The sequence below is a fragment of the Peromyscus eremicus genome, chromosome 16_21 (genome assembly GCF_949786415.1).
Source record: "Peromyscus eremicus chromosome 16_21, PerEre_H2_v1, whole genome shotgun sequence".
Lineage (NCBI taxonomy): Eukaryota > Metazoa > Chordata > Mammalia > Rodentia > Cricetidae > Peromyscus > Peromyscus eremicus.
Window position 1 is genome coordinate 61205478 of NC_081432.1, and position 20701 is coordinate 61226178.

General features: G+C 54.2%; 1 protein-coding gene across 1 annotated transcript in view; it reads left to right on the forward strand.

Moving 5' to 3' along the window:
* The window catches only part of C16_21H6orf132 (chromosome 16_21 C6orf132 homolog), a 32551-nt gene extending 16806 nt beyond the window's left edge, over window positions 1–15745 (forward strand). Inside the window, exons 3-6 of the mRNA XM_059281828.1 lie at window positions 7783–7858; window positions 10501–13747; window positions 14192–14312; window positions 15190–15745. Coding sequence (XP_059137811.1) covers window positions 7783–7858; window positions 10501–13747; window positions 14192–14309 — 3441 coding nt within the window. The 3' untranslated portion in view covers window positions 14310–14312; window positions 15190–15745. The remainder of the gene's footprint in view (window positions 1–7782; window positions 7859–10500; window positions 13748–14191; window positions 14313–15189) is intronic.
* Window positions 15746–20701: the final 4956 nt, after the last annotated feature.

The window sequence follows — 20701 nt, forward strand, 5'->3', positions numbered from 1 at the left end:
CAAGTAAGGTGTCCCCGGGCCAACTAAGCTCATTTCTAAAATCGCCCACTGGAGTCTGATTTCAGAGAAACTAGATGCCAGGGAGACCACACAGCTGTCCTCAGGCCTGTACCACGCCCTCTCAGCCCCCAGCACTGTCCTTGGCCAACGCCCCTACACGGCCCCCCACAAGGCAGTGACAGCCAGCTGGTCTTCACTCAGCTGAGCCCCTTGGTTGCCTGGAAAATTTTCCTTGTGACTCCCACTCTGGGTGGGCTTGGGAGAGGACCCAAGCATGCCTGGGTCTCATTCAGGAGCAGGGTCTTCTCCCTCCCCATGCCTCTCACAGTTCAAGCCTCGTCTCCAGGGCGCTGACGGGCCTCAGGAGGAGGCTGGTGAGGAAGGTTTCAGGCTGCCGTGAACAACTGTCGGAGTTCTCTGACACCAAGGTCAGCCATGCATTTCCTGCTGGCCCAGCCTCCAGGGATGTGCCCTTGGCTGGACCCTTAGGAATCCCTGGCATGAGGATGTGCGTTGCAGGGCAAGAGAAAGTCAGCGGGATGGGATGGAGCCATCGGAGTGTTGAGTCCTGCTCCCCGAGCTCTGGCTGGCAGCAGGGGTGAGTGAGCAGCAGACTCAAAGGCAAACTCGGGGGGGGGGGGGGGGGTTTCCTCTGCTCCTGTTTTCTTCCTCCTTTCTTCGCTCCTTTCCTTCCTCTTCTCTTTCACCCTAAAATTATAGCAAAAGTACCGGAGAGGATCCTGGGGACTTGTCCCTGACCATAGATAGGGAAACACCCTTTTCCTCAAGGCATGCCTACAGAGGAGTCACATACCTACAGAGGGGTTCTGTTGTTGCTGCTTAATTAAATTTTCTGAGGTTTACTTATTTTGTGGTGTGTTTTGCCTGCGTGTATGTCTGTGCTGTGTGTGTGTGTTTGTTACCCACGGAGGCCAGAAGAAGGTATTGGATCTCCTGGAACTGCAGTAACAGTTGTGAGGCACCTCCTGTGTGTGGGTGCTGGGAATCGAACCAGGTCCTCAGGAAGGACAGTCTGTGCTCCTCATGGCTGAGCTGTCTTTCTAGCCTCCTGCTGACTTTTGATTAGACATGGGAGAGAGGGCTTAGACACAGGAACCTTCTTCCTCTGGCCTGTTTTTCTGGCCTATGGGCACACCTCAGCCTCTGTAGTCCAACAAACCCAAGGCAGGTGGGGTCACTCCACTTTGCAGAGTACAGGCAAGGCGGCACTCACGGAGCTGACTGTGACAGGTGCTGTCTCGGCCTTTGTGACACTTTATTTGGTTGTTGTTTAGAACAGAACTTCATGCAGCCCAAGCTGGCCTTGAACTCAATGCTCCTCCTGCCTCTGTTTCCCAAGTGCTGGAATTATAGGAGTTTGATACTACACCCAGCTCATATTTTGTTTTCGTGTGTTTTATTTTGAGACAGGGTCTCCATATGTAGTCCAGGCTAGCTTCAAACATGTAGCACTCCCCTGCCTCCGCTGTCCAGGTGTGGAGATTACAGGCATGTGCCACCAGGCTGAAGGACACTGAGTGTGGGCTTTAGTTTCATTTAATTTAGCCCTTTAATACACAGACATACTCTGTAGTCCAGGCTGGCCGGGGCTTAGCCTGCTCTTCCTGCCTCACCCTCCTGGCTAGCTGAGTGGACTGAGTCTGAGCCAAACACCCTACAACCGTAATAACTTTTAAGAATCAGAACAGTGTTGGGTGGTTTTTTTTTTTAAATTATGAATGAAATACAATCACTTGTTAAGAAAAAAGACTGAAAGACTGCAAGATGACTCAGTAGGAAAAGGCATTTACCACCAAATCTGATGACCTAAACTTGATCCCTGAGACCCCCATGGTGGAAACAAAGTGATTCCCACAGGTTGTCCTCTGACCTCCACAAGCTCACCATGGTATGTGCATCTCCCCCACACATACATATATACACACAAACATAAATAATAGATAGATGACATTTAAGAAAGGAACGGCCAGGTGTAGTGGCGCATGCCTTTAATCTTGGCATTTGGGAGGCGGAGGCGGGTGGTTCTCTGTGAGTTCAAGGCCAGCCTGGTCTAGAGAGGGAGTTCCAGGACAGCCAGAGTTACATAGTAAGACCCTGTCTTGGGTGGGGGAAAGAAGAAGAAAGGAAGGAAGGTAGCTGGACACAGTGACTTAACGTGTATAATCTGGCATATGGGAACAGAAGCAGGAGGGTCAGGAGTTCAAGGCTGACCTTGGCTACATAAGGACTTAAAGAGCAGCTTACAGTGGAGAACTGGAGAAGGAAGGAAGAAAACAGCGTGGGTCTCCTCAGAGTGGTGCTTCTGTCCACTGCCAGCCCTGCCCACACAGTTGGCTCACTGGCCGTGACCTCCCTGAGCTCAGGCACCGCCATGGACCTCTGTGAAGGGAGCAAGGCGGTCCACGGCTGTACTTCTGGGTGTCGTCTGGTTGGGGAGACAAGGAAGTGCTGAGGCCCAGTTTCATGACGTTCTTGACGGGCAGAGCTAGGCTGGACTCTGCCCGGGGCACTGTGTGCGGGTGCCTGCCACACAGGAGGGTGTGGCCCCGACGGCTCAAGTACCTCTCTGAGCGCTCTTCGCTTGTTGCCCACAGGCCAGTTCTCTGCACGGAGAGGTGGACGGCCACCCCTTACTCACAGTGCACTGAGACACAGGCTGGTCCCCACACACAGCGTCTTGGACAGTCTGCTGTTTTATCAGAGCGAGAGGCCAAGGATAGGGTGGTGTTGAGGTGAAGAGGGCAACGCACACATACATACACCACACACATGCACACACCACACACACCACACACACACACACCACACTACATACACATACCACACCCACCATACATACACACACACACACACATACATACACCACACACATGCACACACCACACACACACACACCACACTACATACACATACCATACCCACCATACATACACACACACACACACACACACACATACATACACCACACACATGCACACACCACACACACACACACCACACACATGCACACACCACACACACCACACACACACACACACACACCACACTACATACACATACCATACCCACCATACACACCACACACACACACACACCATACATACACACACACACACACCATACTACATACACATACCACACCCACCATACATATACACACACACACACACACACACACCACACTACATACACATACCACACCCACCATACATACATACACACACACACACACACATACATACACCACACACATGCACACACCACACACACACCACACTACATACACATACCACACCCACCATACATACACACACACACACACACACACACACATACATACACCACACACATGCACACACCACACACACCACACATACCACACACACACACCACACTACATACACATACCACACCCACCATACATACACACACACACACACATACATACACCACACACATGCACACACCGCACACACCACACATACCACACACACACACACCACACTACATACACATACCACACCCACCATACATACACACACACACACACATACATACACCACACACATGCACACACCGCACACACCACACACCACACTACATACACATACCACACCCACCATACATACACACACACACACACACACATACATACACCACACACATGCACACACCACACTACATACACATACCACACCCACCATACACACACACACACACACACACACACACACATACACACACACACACACACACACACACACACACACACAAGCACGCACTGACTGCTGGCTTGTGGCTTCCGGAAACTGCTTCTGAGAACTCCTTCCTGGCCTTCCTCTTCCTCTATTACATATCTCTGGAGTTAGACAACCACCCGAGGCCTCACACCCCATCCTGGCGGGGTGGCCTGAGTATCCAGAGGTGTCCATGTCGCCATCCCCACAGCCTAGGTGAGGACGTCACAGGAGGAGCACCTTACGAGCCGGCCTCACAAAACGTGGTCAGAGGACAGCTTTTGGGAGTCGCCCTTGCCTTCCACCTCGTCTGAGGCTGGGTCTCTCTTGTTTGGGGCACTGCAGTGTGCTCCAGGTTAGCTGACCCGCACCTTCCTGTCAATCCTCCTGCCTCTGCCTCCTGTCTCACAAGTGCACACCACGGCATCCAGCTTTTTGTGTGGGTTTGGGGGATCTCGCTTGGGTTGTCAGTTTGCACTGTAAGAGGTTTTACCTTCAAGCATCTCCCTGGCCCTCTTCCCTCCTCTTTAATTTTCATTATTATTGTGTGTACATGTGTATCATATCACACACACACACACACACACACACACATATTATATATACACACACACACACGTATATGATGCATAACTGCATATTCACAGGTCAGAGGACAACTTTGTGGACTTACTTCTCTCCTTCCACCTTTATGGGGTTCTGGGAATTGAATTCAGTTTGTAGGCTTGCATTCTTGGGCAGCAAACACATTATTGTCTAAGCCATCTTGTTGGCCCAGAGGAAGGATATAACTTTGTTTTTACTTTTCTGAGACAGGGTCTCATATAGCCCCGGTTACTGTTAAACGTGATCCTCCTGCCTCTACTTCCCAAGTGCTAGAATTACAAATGTACACCACAATGTCCGGCTAAGCCTTTTAATGTGTGATTAAACATTTTTAAATGTTTTTAAATGCTTTTGTGGGGGGGGGGGGTACATGTAGGCATGCGATTACACACACGGAGGTCGGAGGACCTCAGGCGTTGGTCCTGAGGTGTCTTGGTCTCACTTCTGCTGCCGTGACAAAGCGCGCTGACAGAAAGCATCTTAGATGAGAAAGAGTTTATGGGTTGTAACAGTTTCCGGTTACAGTCCACCCTGGAGAGATCACAGCGGCAGGAGCTTGAGACGGTTGCTCACGACACACCCACGGCCAAAAGCAGAGAGGACGCATGTAGAAGTGCTTCTCGCTCTTCTACAGCCCAGGGCTCCACCAGGGAATGGTGCTGCCCACCTTCAAGCTGGGTCCTCCTACATCAATTAAAGCGTTCAGTACAATTCGCACAGATAGCCCACAGGCCAGCCTGCTCTAACCAGGTGATCTGGGTTGTGTCCAGTAGACATGTAAGCTAACCATTGGAGTCTTCCAAGTCTTCCATCTTTTGTTTGAGAGTCTCTCACCAGCCTGGAACTCCAGCATGTATGCCAGACTGCTTGACCCTTGACTCGGCCCCTTCTTGTTTCGTCAATCTCTCTCTCTCTCTCTCTCTCTCTCTCTCTCTCTCTCTCTCTCTCTCTCTCTCTATTGCCAACTGCCAACTGTCCAGCAACTGCCAACTGTCCCTGAATGTTCTTCAGGGCACACCTCTCCCCCCTCCAGGGTCATACACAGCCTGCAAATGCATCTCCAAGCCCTTCTCGTGTGTGTGTGTGTGTGTGTGTGTGTGTGTGTGTGTGTGTGTGTGTGTGCCACAGCATGTGTGTGAGTCAGAGGACACCTTTGGGTGTTGATCCTCACCTTGGATCTTGTTTGAAGCAGGATCTCTTGTTGCACCCAGGCTAGGCTTTACGTGCGTTCTAGGGTATTGAACTCGGGTCTCGTGCTTACATAGTAAGTACTTTCCCCACAGAGCCATATCCCCAGCCCCAAAGCCTCTTCTTGAGGCTTTGCCTCAGTTTCCCAGACTCCAAAGCCTGAGCTCGCAACTCTTGCCCATTTACAACAGACAGCAGCGCAGCTTGTCCTCAGGGGCGGCTGTGGAGAGCCAAATGCCCAGCGGGGGCTCCACGGACCTGGGTTTGGTAGTCCAGCTGTATGCTTTAAGTTACTTCTCAAATGCTTCTGAGGGTCATTTCCTCATGTAGTAAACACGGGGGACATCTTTTCATCGAGGATGACTAAGAGGGTGTGTTCACAGGAGCATTCTTATTATTAGAAAGGAAGGGGGGCACTGGGGATGTGGCGGCTCAGTTGGTAGAGTGCCTGCCTAGCATGCACAAAGCCCTGGGTTTGATCCCCAGTACCACAGGAGCCAAGTGTGCTGGTGTGCATGGAATCCCCACGAGGCACTGGAAGGTGAAGGCAGGAAAACCAGAAGTTAAGGTCATCTTTGCTCCATAGTGACTTAAAGGAAGGTCAGTCTGTGCTACCACAAAAGAAAGGAAGCAGAAAGAAGAGAAATAGAGGGAAGAGAGGGAAGGAGGGAAGAGAGGGAAGGAGGGAGGGAGGGAGGGAGGGAGACTGTCAGAGGAGAATGTGAGATGCTGTAATAATCCAGTGGGAACGGAGAGTAGGCTTGGGGACCAGAGGCCGGGCCACTGAGACCCTTCAAAAGCACCGTGTGGCGCTCAGAGCCGCAGGTGTGTGCACTTTGTTGATCTATGGAAATATGTGTTGGGGGGAAGAGGATGCAAACCAGCTCACAAGCTAACACCTGTGTAAACAGTTCTGCTCTGTTCCGTGTGGAGATCAGAAGGCACCTGCACTGTTTCCAAAGCCCCGGTTCACCACTTATTTTTTTCCTGTAAATTCCTGATGAAAGCCTGGAGTAAACAGGAGGTCAGGATGTGGATGTTAGCTTTTGGCCACTGGGTGGCCAGAAGTAGTCACTGCAGGGTTCTTTCCTTAGGTTTGGGGTCAGTTTCCAGGAATTGGCTCTCTCCTTCCCTTCTTGGTCCCAGAGACCCAGCTCAGCTCAGGTCATTGGCCTTGGCAGCAAGCACCTTTACCCTCTGAGCCATCACCAGCCCTGTGTTTGTTTTGACAGGGTCTTACTATAGCCTGGAACTTACTATATAGACCAGGATGGCCTGGATCTAGAAACAAAGGCATGTGCCACTGTGCCCCGCTCCTTGGCTTGTTTTTAATTGAGATTTTCATTCATATATAGCTGATCTTCGTCCTTGCTGATTCTAGGTTTGCAAATCTGATCTGTAACTAGACAGCTAATACTTACGTTGCTATGAGGTTGTTCTCATGCATGCATAGAGAGATGAACAATTTGACTGGCAGCCCCAAAGCATACATCTCTAGCTGAGGACAGACAATAGGACACTTTGCTTTTTCTTTTTAAGCCTCATGTCTCTCAAGCTGGCGTCAAACTCACTATACAGCTGAGGATGTCCTTGAACTTCCTACCCTGTGTACTGAGATGACAGGCATGGTTTTTGCAGTGCCGGGGCTCGAACTCAGGGCTCTGTGTATACTAGACAAACACTACCAATTGAAATATATCTCCAGCCCAGATTCATCGTTTAAAATTCACTCTTAGGGCTGGAGAGATGATTTATCAGCTAAGAGCACCTGCTGGGGGCTGGAGAGATGGCTCAGTGGTTATAAAAAGAAGAAGAAGTGTGTAAGGCTAGACAGATGGCTCGGCTGTTAAGAGCACAATCTGCTCTGCTCTTGCAGAGGACCAGAGTTCAGTTCCCAGCACCCAGAAATTAAATAAAAAAAATAAAAATAAAAAATAAAGAGCACCTGCTGCTCTTGCAGGGGACCCAGGACCCACATGATCGTTCTCAAGTGTGTGTACCTCTAATTTGGCCTCTCCTGGCCTCCGTGGGCACTGCACACACAATGAATTCATGAAATCTAAACTAGACGAATTCACTCTAATGTTTTCATACACTTACGAGGTTGTACAGTTACCGCCATCCCTGCGATTTCTCCAGCAATCCAGCTGACTCGCAGCTGGGATCAGAGCTCCGGCTGGCCATGCAGCCGCCTCTCCATGTGCCCTGACCTCTTTCTGGTCTCTTTCAGAATGCCCAGGAGAACCACGGGCTGGCTGTGCCCACTCCCTCAGTCCCAGAGGGCTTTGCAGACAAAGAAGTGGGAGGTAAGAGGACTCTGATTTTGTGGCTTCTCCATCTTTCCTTCCTCCGTGGGCCCTGAGCTCCCAAAACCAAACACCTACTCCACCTTCCCAGCGGGAGACAAAGTCAGAGTCGTGGGCATCTTAGCCACTGGCGGAGGTGGGTGAGAACAGTGGGCTGGGAAATGCGGAGAGCCGTGGCCGTGGTCGGCTAAGACCCATTTGAGGAAGTGGAGAAAGGGGCGGGACCAGGTCACAACAAGACCTCTGGGGTCAGACAAATCTGTCTCAGCTCTACCCTGATTAGCTCTGTCCCTGGGACGCTCGCCCTGCCTGGGAACAGCAGCGCCAACCCTGGAGGACTGAATGTGTGGGCTGGATGAAGCCACGTGGTCTGCTCACACCTGGCCAGGCACATCCCATGTCACGCAGAGCAAAGGTTGTGGAAGACTGCTGGGATCTCACTGCTTCCCTGCATCGGCCACGTGGGATTTCCTTAATTAGCCTAGTCAGGTTTTCACCCCGGGGTCTGCATCTCAGCCCCTCCTGCCATCCCTCTGCTCCAAGGTCACCTTCTCAGTGGAGCCTTCCTAATGAAATGGCACCCCTCAGCACCCTTCCCCTGCTGATTTTATTACTGCCTTTACCATGGTAATGATTTACTAACGTATGCTGTCCGTGGTCTGTCTGGCTGACCCCTTAATGAATAAAGTTTAGGGGCTGAGCATATAGCAAGTTGCAGAGTGTGTGGAGGCCAGAGGTCAACATCACCTAGCAGGAACAAAGCCCTGGGTTCGAACCCTAGAACAAAACAAACAATAAGCTTTAGTGAGTGGTATCTGTTCACTGCTGTCGGGACCCCAGGTGCTCCATTCCAGGCCCCCCTTGTTCAGGATCACGCAGCTAAGAGACACCTCCCCAGGCACCTCTTCTCCAGGCTTGCTGCTCTCTGCTAAGCACTTTGAGGTGGGAGAAGGAAAGATAAGTGTGAAGGAGGGAGGTAGACTCTCCTGGGGCTGGGGCCCAGGAGGAAAGGAAGATGGCTGCGTCCAGGTGTCCATCCTGTAGCCACATTGCCCTGGGTACCTTCCTTCCTCTGCGCCGTCCATCAGTCCAGACCCTGCCACAGACGTTCTAAACGATGTGACGAAGTGGGTCCCTACAGTCTCCGGCTCCCAAAAGCATGAGTCGTCTGTTTGTGAGGTGGCTAACTCCTTGTTTTCACCCGTGCCCACCTCTCCGTGATCCCTGATTTGTCCCCTCTTCCTTTTTTTGTTTTTTTGTTTGTTTGTTTGTTTGTTTTTTGTTTTTCTGAGACAGGGTTTCTCTGTGTAGCCCTGGCTATCCTGAACTCACTCTCTAGACCAGGCTGGCCTTGAACACACAGAGATCCACCTGCCTCTGCTTCCCAAGTGCTGGGATTAAAGGTGTGGGCCACCGCTGCCCGGCTCCTTTTTTTTAAATGTGCATATGCACCTGTTAGTGTGTGTGTGTGTGTGTGTGTGTGTGTGTGTGTGTGTGTGTGTGTGTAGTGTGCATGTGTACCTGTTTGTGTGTGTATAGTATGCATGTGTACATGTTTGTCTGTGTGTGTGTGTGTATAGTATGTATGTGTATCTGTTTGTGTGTGTATAGTATGCATGTGTACGTGTGTGTGTGTGTGTGTGTGTGTGTGTGTGTGTATGGTATGTATGTGTATCTGTTTGTGTGTGTATAGTATGCATGTGTACGTGTGTGTGTGTGTGTGTGTGTGTGTGTGTGTGTGTGTTATGCATGTGCAGGTGTGTGAGGAGGCCAGAAGTCGGTATCAGGTGTTTTCTCTCTTCTCTTTCCACCCTACTTTTTTGAGGCCGGGTCTCTAACTGAACCTGGATCTTAGAATTGGGCAAGACCAGGTGGCCAGCGGGGCCCCGGTGACTGGCCTGCCCCTGCTTCCCGGCACTGCTGACAGGAGGCCGCCATACCAGCTTTGTGGGTGCCGGGGCTCCGAACCCAGGTCATCATGTTCGCACTGCAGGCCTTACTCACGGGGTCATCTCCCCAGCTTCCCTCTCTTTCTTTCTTTTTGTTCTTGTTTGTTTGAGACAGTCTCACTCTGTAGCCCAGGCTGGCTTTGAACTCATGGCAATTCTCCTGCCTCAGTTTCTCAACTGTTGAGATTGTAGGAATGAGCCACCACACCTGGCTTCCCTGAGTCACTGGAAACCACAGTAACCTCAAAGAACTCTTTCCACCGGCTTACACGATTTAGTGTAAGCCACAAAGCCTGCTCCAGGGCCTGGAGTGGGAGTCACCCTATTACAGTAACAGAGGACCGACCGCTCCTAGGACAGCTCAAGACATAGGGACATTGCTGCTTCCTCGGTCAGGTTTGGGACGGAAGAATTGGGAGAACCAGTGTTTCTCTTGGCCAGCCCGGCACAGACATTGGCTTTGGGTTGGAAAGATGGCTCGGCAGGTAAGGTGAGCCACCAAATCTGAGCCGAGTTCAGTGGTGGGAGGAGAGAATGTATTCCCATAGTTGTCCTCAGACGGCCACAGCCATGCCATGATAACCCCCAGCCCCTACACACACATGAAAGCAAGAAACAGACAGAAAAAGAAAGCCTTGTTAGAAGAGGGAGGGAGACCGACTCAACTCCACCTCTCTGCCTCCCTTCTTTCAGGTACCAGCTCACTGGTGAACGGCCACCTCCGACTGTACAGCTCTGTGGGCGACCTGAGGCCTGCACACTATGACCTCGACTCATCCATCCCCCCACCTCCCCCAGGCCCAGCCCCAGGGCCACCCCAGGACACTTCGCAGCCTCCAGGGGAGTCCCCTCCACCACCCCCTCCTTCGGTCCCTCCTCCCCCCCCTCCCCTACTGGTGGAACCCCCACCCCCACCCAGCACGGCCCCACCTCCACCCCCAGTACTGGACACTTTATCTCCCTCGGCTACCCTCTCCCCACCATCGACACCTACCCCTCCAGACTTCATCCCCCCCGCCCCACCCTCAGCTTTCCTAACCCCCCCTCCGCCTTCTTTGCCAGCCCCAGGACCCCCAACCCCAGTCTCTCCTCATGCAACTGGAACACGTATTATCAAGTGGAAATCAGAAGTAGCACTCAATGGCAGGCGGCCAGAAGACCCCAGAACCAGCCCCCCCAAAAGCCCTGCTGAACTGAAGGGGAGCCACTTAGGGCCTAGCCCCGAATCCCACCTCACCTTCCCCAGGTCATTCAAGGTGCCTCCCCCAACTCCAGTCAGGACCTCATCTATCCCGGTTCAGGAAGCACCAGGGGCTTCCCCAGAAGAGGAGGAAGCCAGCCAGAAGGCCTGGACACACCTCCCCCTGCCTCCCAGCTTCAACATCCGCCCTGCATCTCAAGTTTATCCAGACAGGGCCCCAGAGCCAGAGCACCCCAGGGAGCCCAGGCTTGAGACATCAGGCAGCCCAAGGCTCAGGCAGTCTGAACCCCAGACCAATGGACAAGCTGGAGTTCCACCTCCAGCCCCTCCCCTGCCCCCAGCTGCTCCCCCACTCCCTCCACCAGCCCCTCCCCTGCCCCCAGCTGCTCCCCCACTCCCTCCACCAGCACCCTCTCTGCCCCCAGCTGCTCCTCCTTTGCCTTCTACTGAGCAGGCAGCCCCTCCATCTTCTGGACTTATGAAGACCCCCAAGTCCGGCTCACCTACTCTCCACGCCAAACCCACCCCCCCCACTCTGGAGGACACAGACTCGTCAGAACCAGTTGACTGGAGAGACCCCAGGCAGATGGAAAAACTTCGAAGCGAGTTGGCAGCCTATCTCTGTGGGTCCAGGAAAGAGGATCGGTCACTCAGCCACAGGCCAGTCCCTCCAGTGGCCTGGAAGGACAAGGAGAGCAAGAAGGGGCCCAGCCTATCGGAGGAGACAGCTCCTCCAAGCCTGCCCGAGAAGACACACCCATGTGGTCCTGTGAAGAGTCCCTCCAGCAGCAGCCTACCAGAGAGAGAAGCCACCAGCAGCCTGACGCTACCCCCTGTGGACTACATCCCCCAGGGTACTCCAGCCCCCAGTGTCAGGCAGATCCGGAATGAGCTAGAGGCTCGGTTTGCCTCCTCAGCGGAGAAAGAGGCCAAGCCCAGCATAGCATCTCTGCCACCCAAACCCCGGCTGGAAGCGGGGAGAATCTTTGAAAACGGCACGGACAGTGGCAGATTCCATAAGCCTGTCACCAAGAATCCACCCCAGCTGTCGGCCACCCCTCTACCTGCCACGCCACTCCAGTCCAAGATTACACCTGGTCCAGCAGCCCCACCCAAGGCCACACCTGGGCCAGCCACACCATTCAAGCTTGTACCCGGGCAGGCCATACTGCCTAAGACCACACCTGGGCCGGCCTTGCCACTCAAGCCTACACCTGAGCAGACCACAGCATCCAAGGACACAGTTGGGCAGGCCACAGCACCCAAGGACCCACCAGGGCAGGCCACAGCACCCAAGGACCCACCAGGGCAGGCCACAGCACCCAAGGACACACCTGGGCAGGCCACACCACCCAAGGACACACCTGAGCTGTCCATCCCATCATCTCAGCTGATTGCCAAGAAGGACCCTGTCCCAGTGAGGCAGAGAGGAAAGCCAGAATCTCAAGAAAACGGAGTGGCCACCCAACTGTCCACAGATGGAGCGCTCTCACCTCCAGCCCTCCCGCCGAAGAAGTCCACTGGTGGGGAGGAGGTACCATTTCTCTACAGACCCCATCGCAGCCAGAACAGCCACAGCCGAGGGGTTGCCGTGGTGATTCCCACTCGGGCCAGAGGAGAGACCACAGGCTCCGGGGGACAAGCGGACGAAAAGGAGCCGGAAAGCCATCCAGCCAAACCTCTCACCCCAGTCCAGCCTGCCGACCAGCTCCTCAGACACCCGGTGACTGGGGAGGTGGTGGAGCGCGGCTCCCCAATGGCCCTGCTCCTGGCAGCCAGACAGAGGGCACAGAAGACCAGGCCTGGAGGGCCTGCGATGGGCCCGGGCCGGTCCTCTCTGCCGGGGAGTCTCCGTGACCGTAGCAACCAAACAGAGGCCAGCTCTGACGGCGTCTTTTACAGAGGTAGCCGGCCCAACTCCTTCCTCGTGGTCCCTAAGGTACCCAGCGAGACAGAGGGCTCCCACCTGACCTCAGCACGGCCCACTGGACCCAGTCAGTGGAAGCCCCAGCAGGGGCGAGACACACAGGGCCCAGAGCCAACCCATAGGCATGCGTGGACCAAGGCCGAGTCCCCGACCGCCGTGGCCCGGGAAAGACCCGCTCCCCCAGGCTTGCCCCCGAGCCGCGCCCTCCCCAAATCCTTCTCTTCTCCGCCCTCTCCTTCCTACAAGAGGGAAGAGGAAGAAGAGGAGTTCAGCTTTGATATCATTCCGCCGCCGCCAGAGTTCAGCAATGACCCTGAGCCCCCCGCCCCCGGGCTGCAGCGTCAGGGCCGTCGCGGGTCCCCACCCAGGAACCTCTTCTCGGACCTGGGGCAGCCCCTGGACGCGGGCCCCGGGGCCAATGCGGCTCGCGGCTTCTCGCGCTTTCCCGGCGGCGGCGGCGGCGCCCAATACCCCGGGCTCGGGGGCCTGGATCGCTTCTCCGGCAGCGGACGCTCGCTCATCAAGAAACGCCTGTACGTCGGGGAGCCCCACCGCAACCCCGGGACGCCCCGCGGCGCCACTGGCCGCAGCCTGAGCTCCCCTAACTGCTTCGGGCCGCAGCCGGGAGGCCCCGAGATGCGACGGGTCAACTCGGCGGGCCGCGGGGCCCCCGGAGGCCTGCACGCGCGGAGGCTGTCGCTGGAGGGCGCCCGAGGCGCAGCCGAGGTCAAGTACAAGGCGCCGGGCGGCGGAGCCGGTGGTGGTGGCGGCAAAGCCGGGGACTATGGCTTCGTCCCAGCCAAAGGCAGCAGGTGAGCTGGGGAAGGATCTCCGGGGGTTCGCGTCGTGGGATGCGTGAACAGAGTTAATGCCACGCCCACGGCCATAGCTTGCGACTACGGGAGAATGGAGAAGGGCCCAGATAGCTGGAGAGGGTGCTGTTGGCCGGCTCCTTACTTCCCAACACTCCACTCTCCTCTCGCCCCCTGGAGTTTCAGAGCTTCAAGTCAGGGTTGAGGAAAGGGGAGACCTAGCGGACCAGGTGGAAAGATGGATAGAGACGCAGGCTGGGAGCCAAGGAGTCTGAGTGAGCACAGGGTACCGGGGGTGTCTGTCTGATGCACTTGGTCCCACCCTGGAGTCCAGAGGTCCATCACATCACATTTTAAAATGTCGTGTTCTAAGGGAGGCGGGTAGAGTGGGGACCAACCAGCTGCCTGTGAACCTTCACCGCTCCCCTCTTGCGCTCCCTCCAGGTCTCCCCACGGCACCACCCACTACGGGAGTCCCATCAATACGTTCACCGTGAGGCCAGGGACGCGCCATCCCATCTCCTACGCCTACCCTGGAACCCATCGGAAAGCCACCTCCTGAGCAGTGGGTCACTCGGCTGACTTCTAGGGGTTGGATTCGGGCAGTTGTTTTGTGGGGGGTGGGAGGTGGCACCAGGTGTTATAGGTCCCGGCTCACACCACTGAGAGCCTTCGCTCTGGAAGACAGAGACAGACAGGCCGATGTGTGAGTGGCCTGTGGAAGATGGAAACATGTCTGCTTCTTCCGAAAGCACCGAGGGACAGCTTGGCTATGTACTGTTGGCGGACAGGGGTGGGAGGGGGAAGGAGGAGCTTTCTGGGCCCGCGCCCTGTTTCTGCTATCTGGTACTGTACGCTTGAGCAAGGTTTATTGAAACCAGTTTACAGGCAGGTTCTAAAGGAAGAGCTGGGCCTCGAGGCTGAACTGAAACCCATGGGGGTGACAGTTTGCCCGTCAGAGCCTTTTGTGAGGCTCTCATTAACACCTGCTTGTCGTCCCCCCGCCCCAACAGATAATAGCTAGCTGGTCTTCTCAGGCACTTGGAATAGATCAAGACTGCTTGCATAACACAGAGAGATCTCTGCAACAGTGCCTTATGCACTGGCCAGGGCAAGGCTAGGTTCCTTCTCCTTGGCCTTGGCTCTTACCCGTGAGAAGGCCTTGAGAGAGCTTGGGATGGGACATGCTTTTCCATCCAGGCCCTGGTTCAGTCCTGATTCAGGGAGTGGGCCCAAGGAGCCACAAGGTCCAGGAAGTGTGCTGCCAACATGGACATGGGGCTTGGAAAGTCAAGGGTGGTGTGTGGAGGCCAGTTCAGAGCAAAGGAGACCATTTGTCCTTTGCCTGGGCAGTCCAGGGTTATACTAGTGAATTGGAATATATATATATATGTCCCGGTTTGTGTGTTATGTCAAATATATCAGGAACAATAATTGTTCAGGTGAAGACTGACTGGATTCCTGGGACCAGGTCAAGGCAGAAGAGAAAGGAAGAGCAGAGGAGTGGCCCGTCTCATATGAACAGCGGGCAGACATGAGGAAGCTCCCCGAGGGAGCGGGATGTTGGGCCTCTGTGATCTGTGGTACTAACTGAAGTACTAGGTGGTTGGGACAGTAAGTGAACCACCCAGGTGGCTCAGACAGGGTGACAGATCCACTGTGTTCATGAAGCCACACCCATCAACAGCACTGGCCTATAACTGTTCCCCTAAGCCGAGTTTTAGGAAAGAGTTTGCTAATTCAAGGGCAGCATCGAGGCTTGAGGAGTGGGGTGTGGCCTTCCAGTTATGGAGTGCTCAGGGTGGGTGGAGAGGGGTTTGGTCTCACTTGGCATGGGAAATAAACATCCAGTTTGGACTGGCCCCTGCTCTGCAGCTGTTCGGTGACTTGGATCTTCCCTAGGCATCATGGGACTCTGGGAGTGCTCAGCTGGACAGTACCAAGCACAGGGTGCCGAGCCCAGAGGTGAAGCCAGATGATAAACTGTCCTTAAGCAAGTCTCTTTGGTTTTCTGAGCCTGTTTCTTCTTCTGGGCCTGATAGTGATCCCACCTCATCAGGCAGCCATGAGGAATGGAGGCGGCCATGTGTTCCTTTTGTGGCTCATGTGCTGGGCCAGGCCGTAGTCCGAAGCCTGGCATTGTGGTACCAGCCTCCAGTTCCAGCACTGAGGAAGTGCAGGGAGGAGGTACACAGTTTAAGGCCAGCTTGGCTTCATGAGACCCCCACGTCCAACGGGAACAAAAAACACAGGGATTTGTGAACGGAAGTAAGAATAATTACAGTTCAGAAGAGGTGAGAAGTCAAAGGTGGCAGAGAGCACACGGGCTGGGCGTGTCTCAGATGGGACAGTGCTTGCCCTGCCATCACAAGGACTTGAGCTCAGTCAGCCCTGGGGGTAGGGACGGGGGGGGGGGGGGGGGCGGGCTCAGTCCCTGAAGCGCTGGCCTTAAAGCTTGATCCCCAGAGCCCACATGAAAACACTACGCTTGCTTCCTGCTCATAATCCTGGCACGAGACCGGCCACACAGCCCCAGCCCATGAGAGAGAGCCTGTGTCAAGGTGGACAGCCTTCCTAAGGGCTACACCAGGAAGCCCTACAACCTAAGGGCTGTCACACACACGCACAGACAACACGGAGCACACAAAAACATCAAATATTATTTTTTTAAGTGGGGGGTTGGTGAGATGTTTCCGTGGGCAAAGCAAGCTGCTTGCTAAGTCTGACGACCTAAGTCCCTGGGATCTATGTGGTAGAAAGTGAGAACTGACCCCAGCAAGGTATCCCCTGACTTCCACACGTTCCTCCTTGCTCACAAGCACAAAATAAAACACAAGCAAAAGGCTGGGTGTGGTGGTACAGGCCCAAGCCTTTGATCCCAGCACCTGGGAGGCAGATCTCTGAGTTCAAGGCCAGCGAAGGCTACATAGTGAGAGTCTATCTCAAAATATATATGTGTGTGTGTATACATATATATGTGTGTATGGGCCTGGGGAAGTGGTTTAATGGTAGAGTGCATTGGTTTCTATTTCTAGCAAGTCAGGAAATCAAGACAGGAGGATCACTGTGTCAGCCAGCCTGGGATACCCAGAGAAACCCTGTGTCATACAAAAAGGCTTTTAGGAATGTGGCTCCATGTAGTGCTGTTAGGGTGCATATAACACTGGGGTCCACCCAAACTGTTTGTCATGGGGGGCCTGCCCCACTGAGCTGTTTCTGTCCACCTACCTCCCCCACCCTAGTTTTCTTCAGAAGGGAAAACTGAGCCAGAGAAGTCAGCTCAGGATGTGTCAGGAAAGTAGGTATGTTTCCTCTTTAGAGGTTGTTTTGTGGGGAGACTTGGGGAGAAAGGGGTAATGTGATCAGCAGACAAGGTTTCCAGTCTCTGGCATCCTTCAGGACCTGGTTCCCCTATCTCTCATAGTCCCTCCATCTCTGGGATGAGATCCTGATGATGGAGTCCTGTAGATGTCTCTCCATGTCTCTTATAGTCCCTCCATCTCTGGGATGAGATCCTGATGATGGAGTCCTGTAGATGTCTCTCCATGTCTCTCATGGTCCCTCCATCTCTGGGATGAGATCCTGGTGATGGAGGTCTGTAGATGTCTCTCCATGTCTCTCATGGTCCCTCCATCTCTGGGATGAGATCCTGGTGATGGAGGTCTGTAGATGTCTCTTCGTGTCTATGGAGTCCTGTAGATGTCTCTTCATGTCTCTCATGGTCCCTCCATCTCTGGGATGAGATCCTGGTGATGGAGTCCTGTAGATGTCTCTCCATGTCTCTCATGGTCCCTCCATCTCTGGGATGAGATCCTGGTGATGGAGGTCTGTAGATGTCTCTCCATGTCTCTCATGGTCCCTCCATCTCTGGGATGAGATCCTGGTGATGGAGTCCTGTAGATGTCTCTCCATGTCTCTCATGGTCCCTCCATCTCTGGGATGAGATCCTGGTGATGGAGGTCTGTAGATGTCTCTCCATGTCTCTCATGGTCCCTCCATCTCTGGGATGAGATCCTGGTGATGGAGGTCTGTAGATGTCTCTCCATGTCTCTCATGGTCCCTCCATCTCTGGGATGAGATCCTAGTGATGGAGGTCTGTAGATGTCTCTCCATGTCTCTCATGGTCCCTCCATCTCTGGGATGAGATCCTGGTGATGGAGGTCTGTAGATGTCTCTCCATGTCTCTCATGGTCCCTCCATCTCTGGGATGAGATCCTAGTGATGGAGGTCTGTAGATGTCTCTCCATGTCTCTCATGGTCCCTCCATCTCTGGGATGAGATCCTGGTGATGGAGGTCTGTAGATGTCTCTCCATGTCTCTCATGGTCCCTCCATCTCTGGGATGAGATCCTGGTGATGGAGGTCTGTAGATGTCTCTCCATGTCTCTCATGGTCCCTCCATCTCTGGGATGAGATCCTGGTGATGGAGGTCTGTAGATGTCTCTCCATAGCTGGCCTCTTTCCCCTCCCTTCATACAGCACTGGAGGCACTTAGATCGTGGAGTCTGACCCAGGATAAGGACCCCACATTTGGCTCTCTCTTTTTTTTTTTTTTTTTCTCTCGTCTCATGTAGCCCAGACTGGCTACAAACTTGCTATGTTGCAGAGAATGGCCTTGAACTCTCAAATCCTCCTGCCTCCTCGTCCAGAGTGCTGGGCGACAGCACCCCCAGCTGTGAAGCTATATTTATTACTTACATTTTTGTGGTACTGGAGGTTGAACCCAGGGCCTCCTGCATGCTAGGCAGGTGCTCTACCATTGAGCTATGGCACTGAGCTCTACCCACAGCTGCGGCTCCTAACTGACCTTGAGTTCCCACCGGCTGCTCTAGAACGGCAGGTCTGCCCTTTGGCTGTGTGGTCTTACACTTCGTGGATGGTTGCCCTCTGAGCTCTTGAGTGCTTCCCACTAAAAGACACCCTCGTGGCCGTTTCCACACATTTCCTCACACCCCCATACTTCGGGGTGAAAACCACCAACACATCCATCACCCGGATGGTTTGGAAAGTCCGCTCACTCTGGTGGCTCATGACAGTCCTCTAACATTCACTGGTGTGCAATGCCGTGTTGCATTTCATCGATGAGGGAATCAGGCCTCCAACGCAGGCATTGAGCTGCTCCGAATAGCCAACCTGACTCACTCTCTGCCCCATTTCATCACAGCTGCCTTCCTTCTAGCTGTGACCATTTCCTCTGGCTCAGCCATTCCCACGGCGCTGCTCCGGATACTTTCCATTCACCCAGTCAGTAGGGATGGGAGAGTACAGGGGAAAGCCGCTCTGCAGTTAGTGGGCCGCTGATTGACACTTGTGTGCCCGGGTCTGGCTGGCCACACCTTAGTTGCAGAAGCCTTTCTGTGTGACTCCAGACCCAGTGACCCAGCCTGGTCTCAAGCAGCGAGGGCAGGTACTAAGGGTGCCTGTGTGTGGATCCTGGGCCTGGCATCCCTTAGCGTCAAACTTTGCTTTTTCTGAGGCAGACTCAAGAAAGGAAGCCTCCCTCGGTGGAAGATAAAACACTCCACATCTGGTTCTCCTCCCCCACTCCTACAACCTCTGCACACTTTCCCCCCAGACAGGGTTTCTTGTAGCCCAGGCTGGACATGAACTTGCCACATAGTGGAAGACAGCTTTGAACCCCTACCCTCCCGTCTCCACCGCCCAGTGCTTGGTTCCAAATGCCCAGCTGTTTTATTGACTTACTTATTGTCTTTATTTTTATGGTACTGGGGATTAAAGCCAGCTCGACCGAGGTGATTTTGGACCCAAAGGGTGAGGGCTGAGCTGCCAAGTGGTCCTGTCCTGACCTGCCCGCTCCACCTACCTACCCTCTGCAACTATGCCCCTTTCATCTCTACAGCTCAAGGGCAGGGCTGGCGCCCCGTCATTAGTCAGGGGCCTGGATGGGTGGCCATTGAGACCAGGGCCTCATCCGTACCTCCTTCCGAAGGCCCTGCACAGCCAGGTACAGCGGACTTGCTTCGGAACCTCTGGTGGCTTTTAGCCAGGATGGTGAGAGAAGAGTGTGGGACGGGGACCGTGGTAGCATTAGGACAGGATCTGTGCAGGAGGAGGGCCACTGTGTGCACGCTTGTCACATTCAAACACTGGACCAAGGTCCTCGTTGTGACCAGCGCAAGCTCTGCCCTTGTACTCTGGTGACATCTCTTGGGCGATTAAAGCTGCTCTTGACATTCAGGTCACCTGACTTCCCCGGGTAGCCGGCAGGAGAGTGAGCGGTGGCGTTTGCCCTGGTGTCCTTGCTGCACCCCGCGAGCACACTTGCCTGCGCATGCAGCTGGCATCAGCCAGCAGGTGGCGCTGTGCACACAGCTGCCTGTACTTCGGGAGGGGGGGCAGATGAAGTTCTGAGTTCAGATTTAGGTCCAACGGTTGTTGATTGACCTGGTTTGTCCTGGGTATGGGATGCACTAGGGGACTTGCGAAAATAACCTCCTGAGCCTTATTTCTAACGGGCTCCCAGGTAAGGCAGGTACACATCCAAGAGCGTCTGCTTGGCCCTTGCCTCGGAAACTACAATTCCCACAGTGCAAATGACCTTCCCAGGCCACACAGCTGGAGGGAGGCGGGAACTCCCTCCTTTCTGCCCTCGGCCTCCACAGCAGCATGGTGGGTGTGGGTGTGCCTGCACCTGTCCAGATTCTTGTTCCAAGAAGGACAGAAGGAAGGCGGGAAAGGGGAGATGGCTTGGGAACAGTCAGGAACAGGTCCCTGTTCAGACCGAGAGCAATACCCTGGTCTCCATACTGTTCAGAGGCATTTTCAATTCAAAGTCTAGCTTCATATGGGCCCCAGCTCACCAGGTGGACTCTGTCCTGCCTCTTTGCCACACCCCCCAATACACACGCTTTGTGGTACAAGGGATGGAAGCCAGGGTCATGCATGTTTGATGCAGGCAAGTGCTCTACTACAAAACTACATTCCCAGCCAGAAG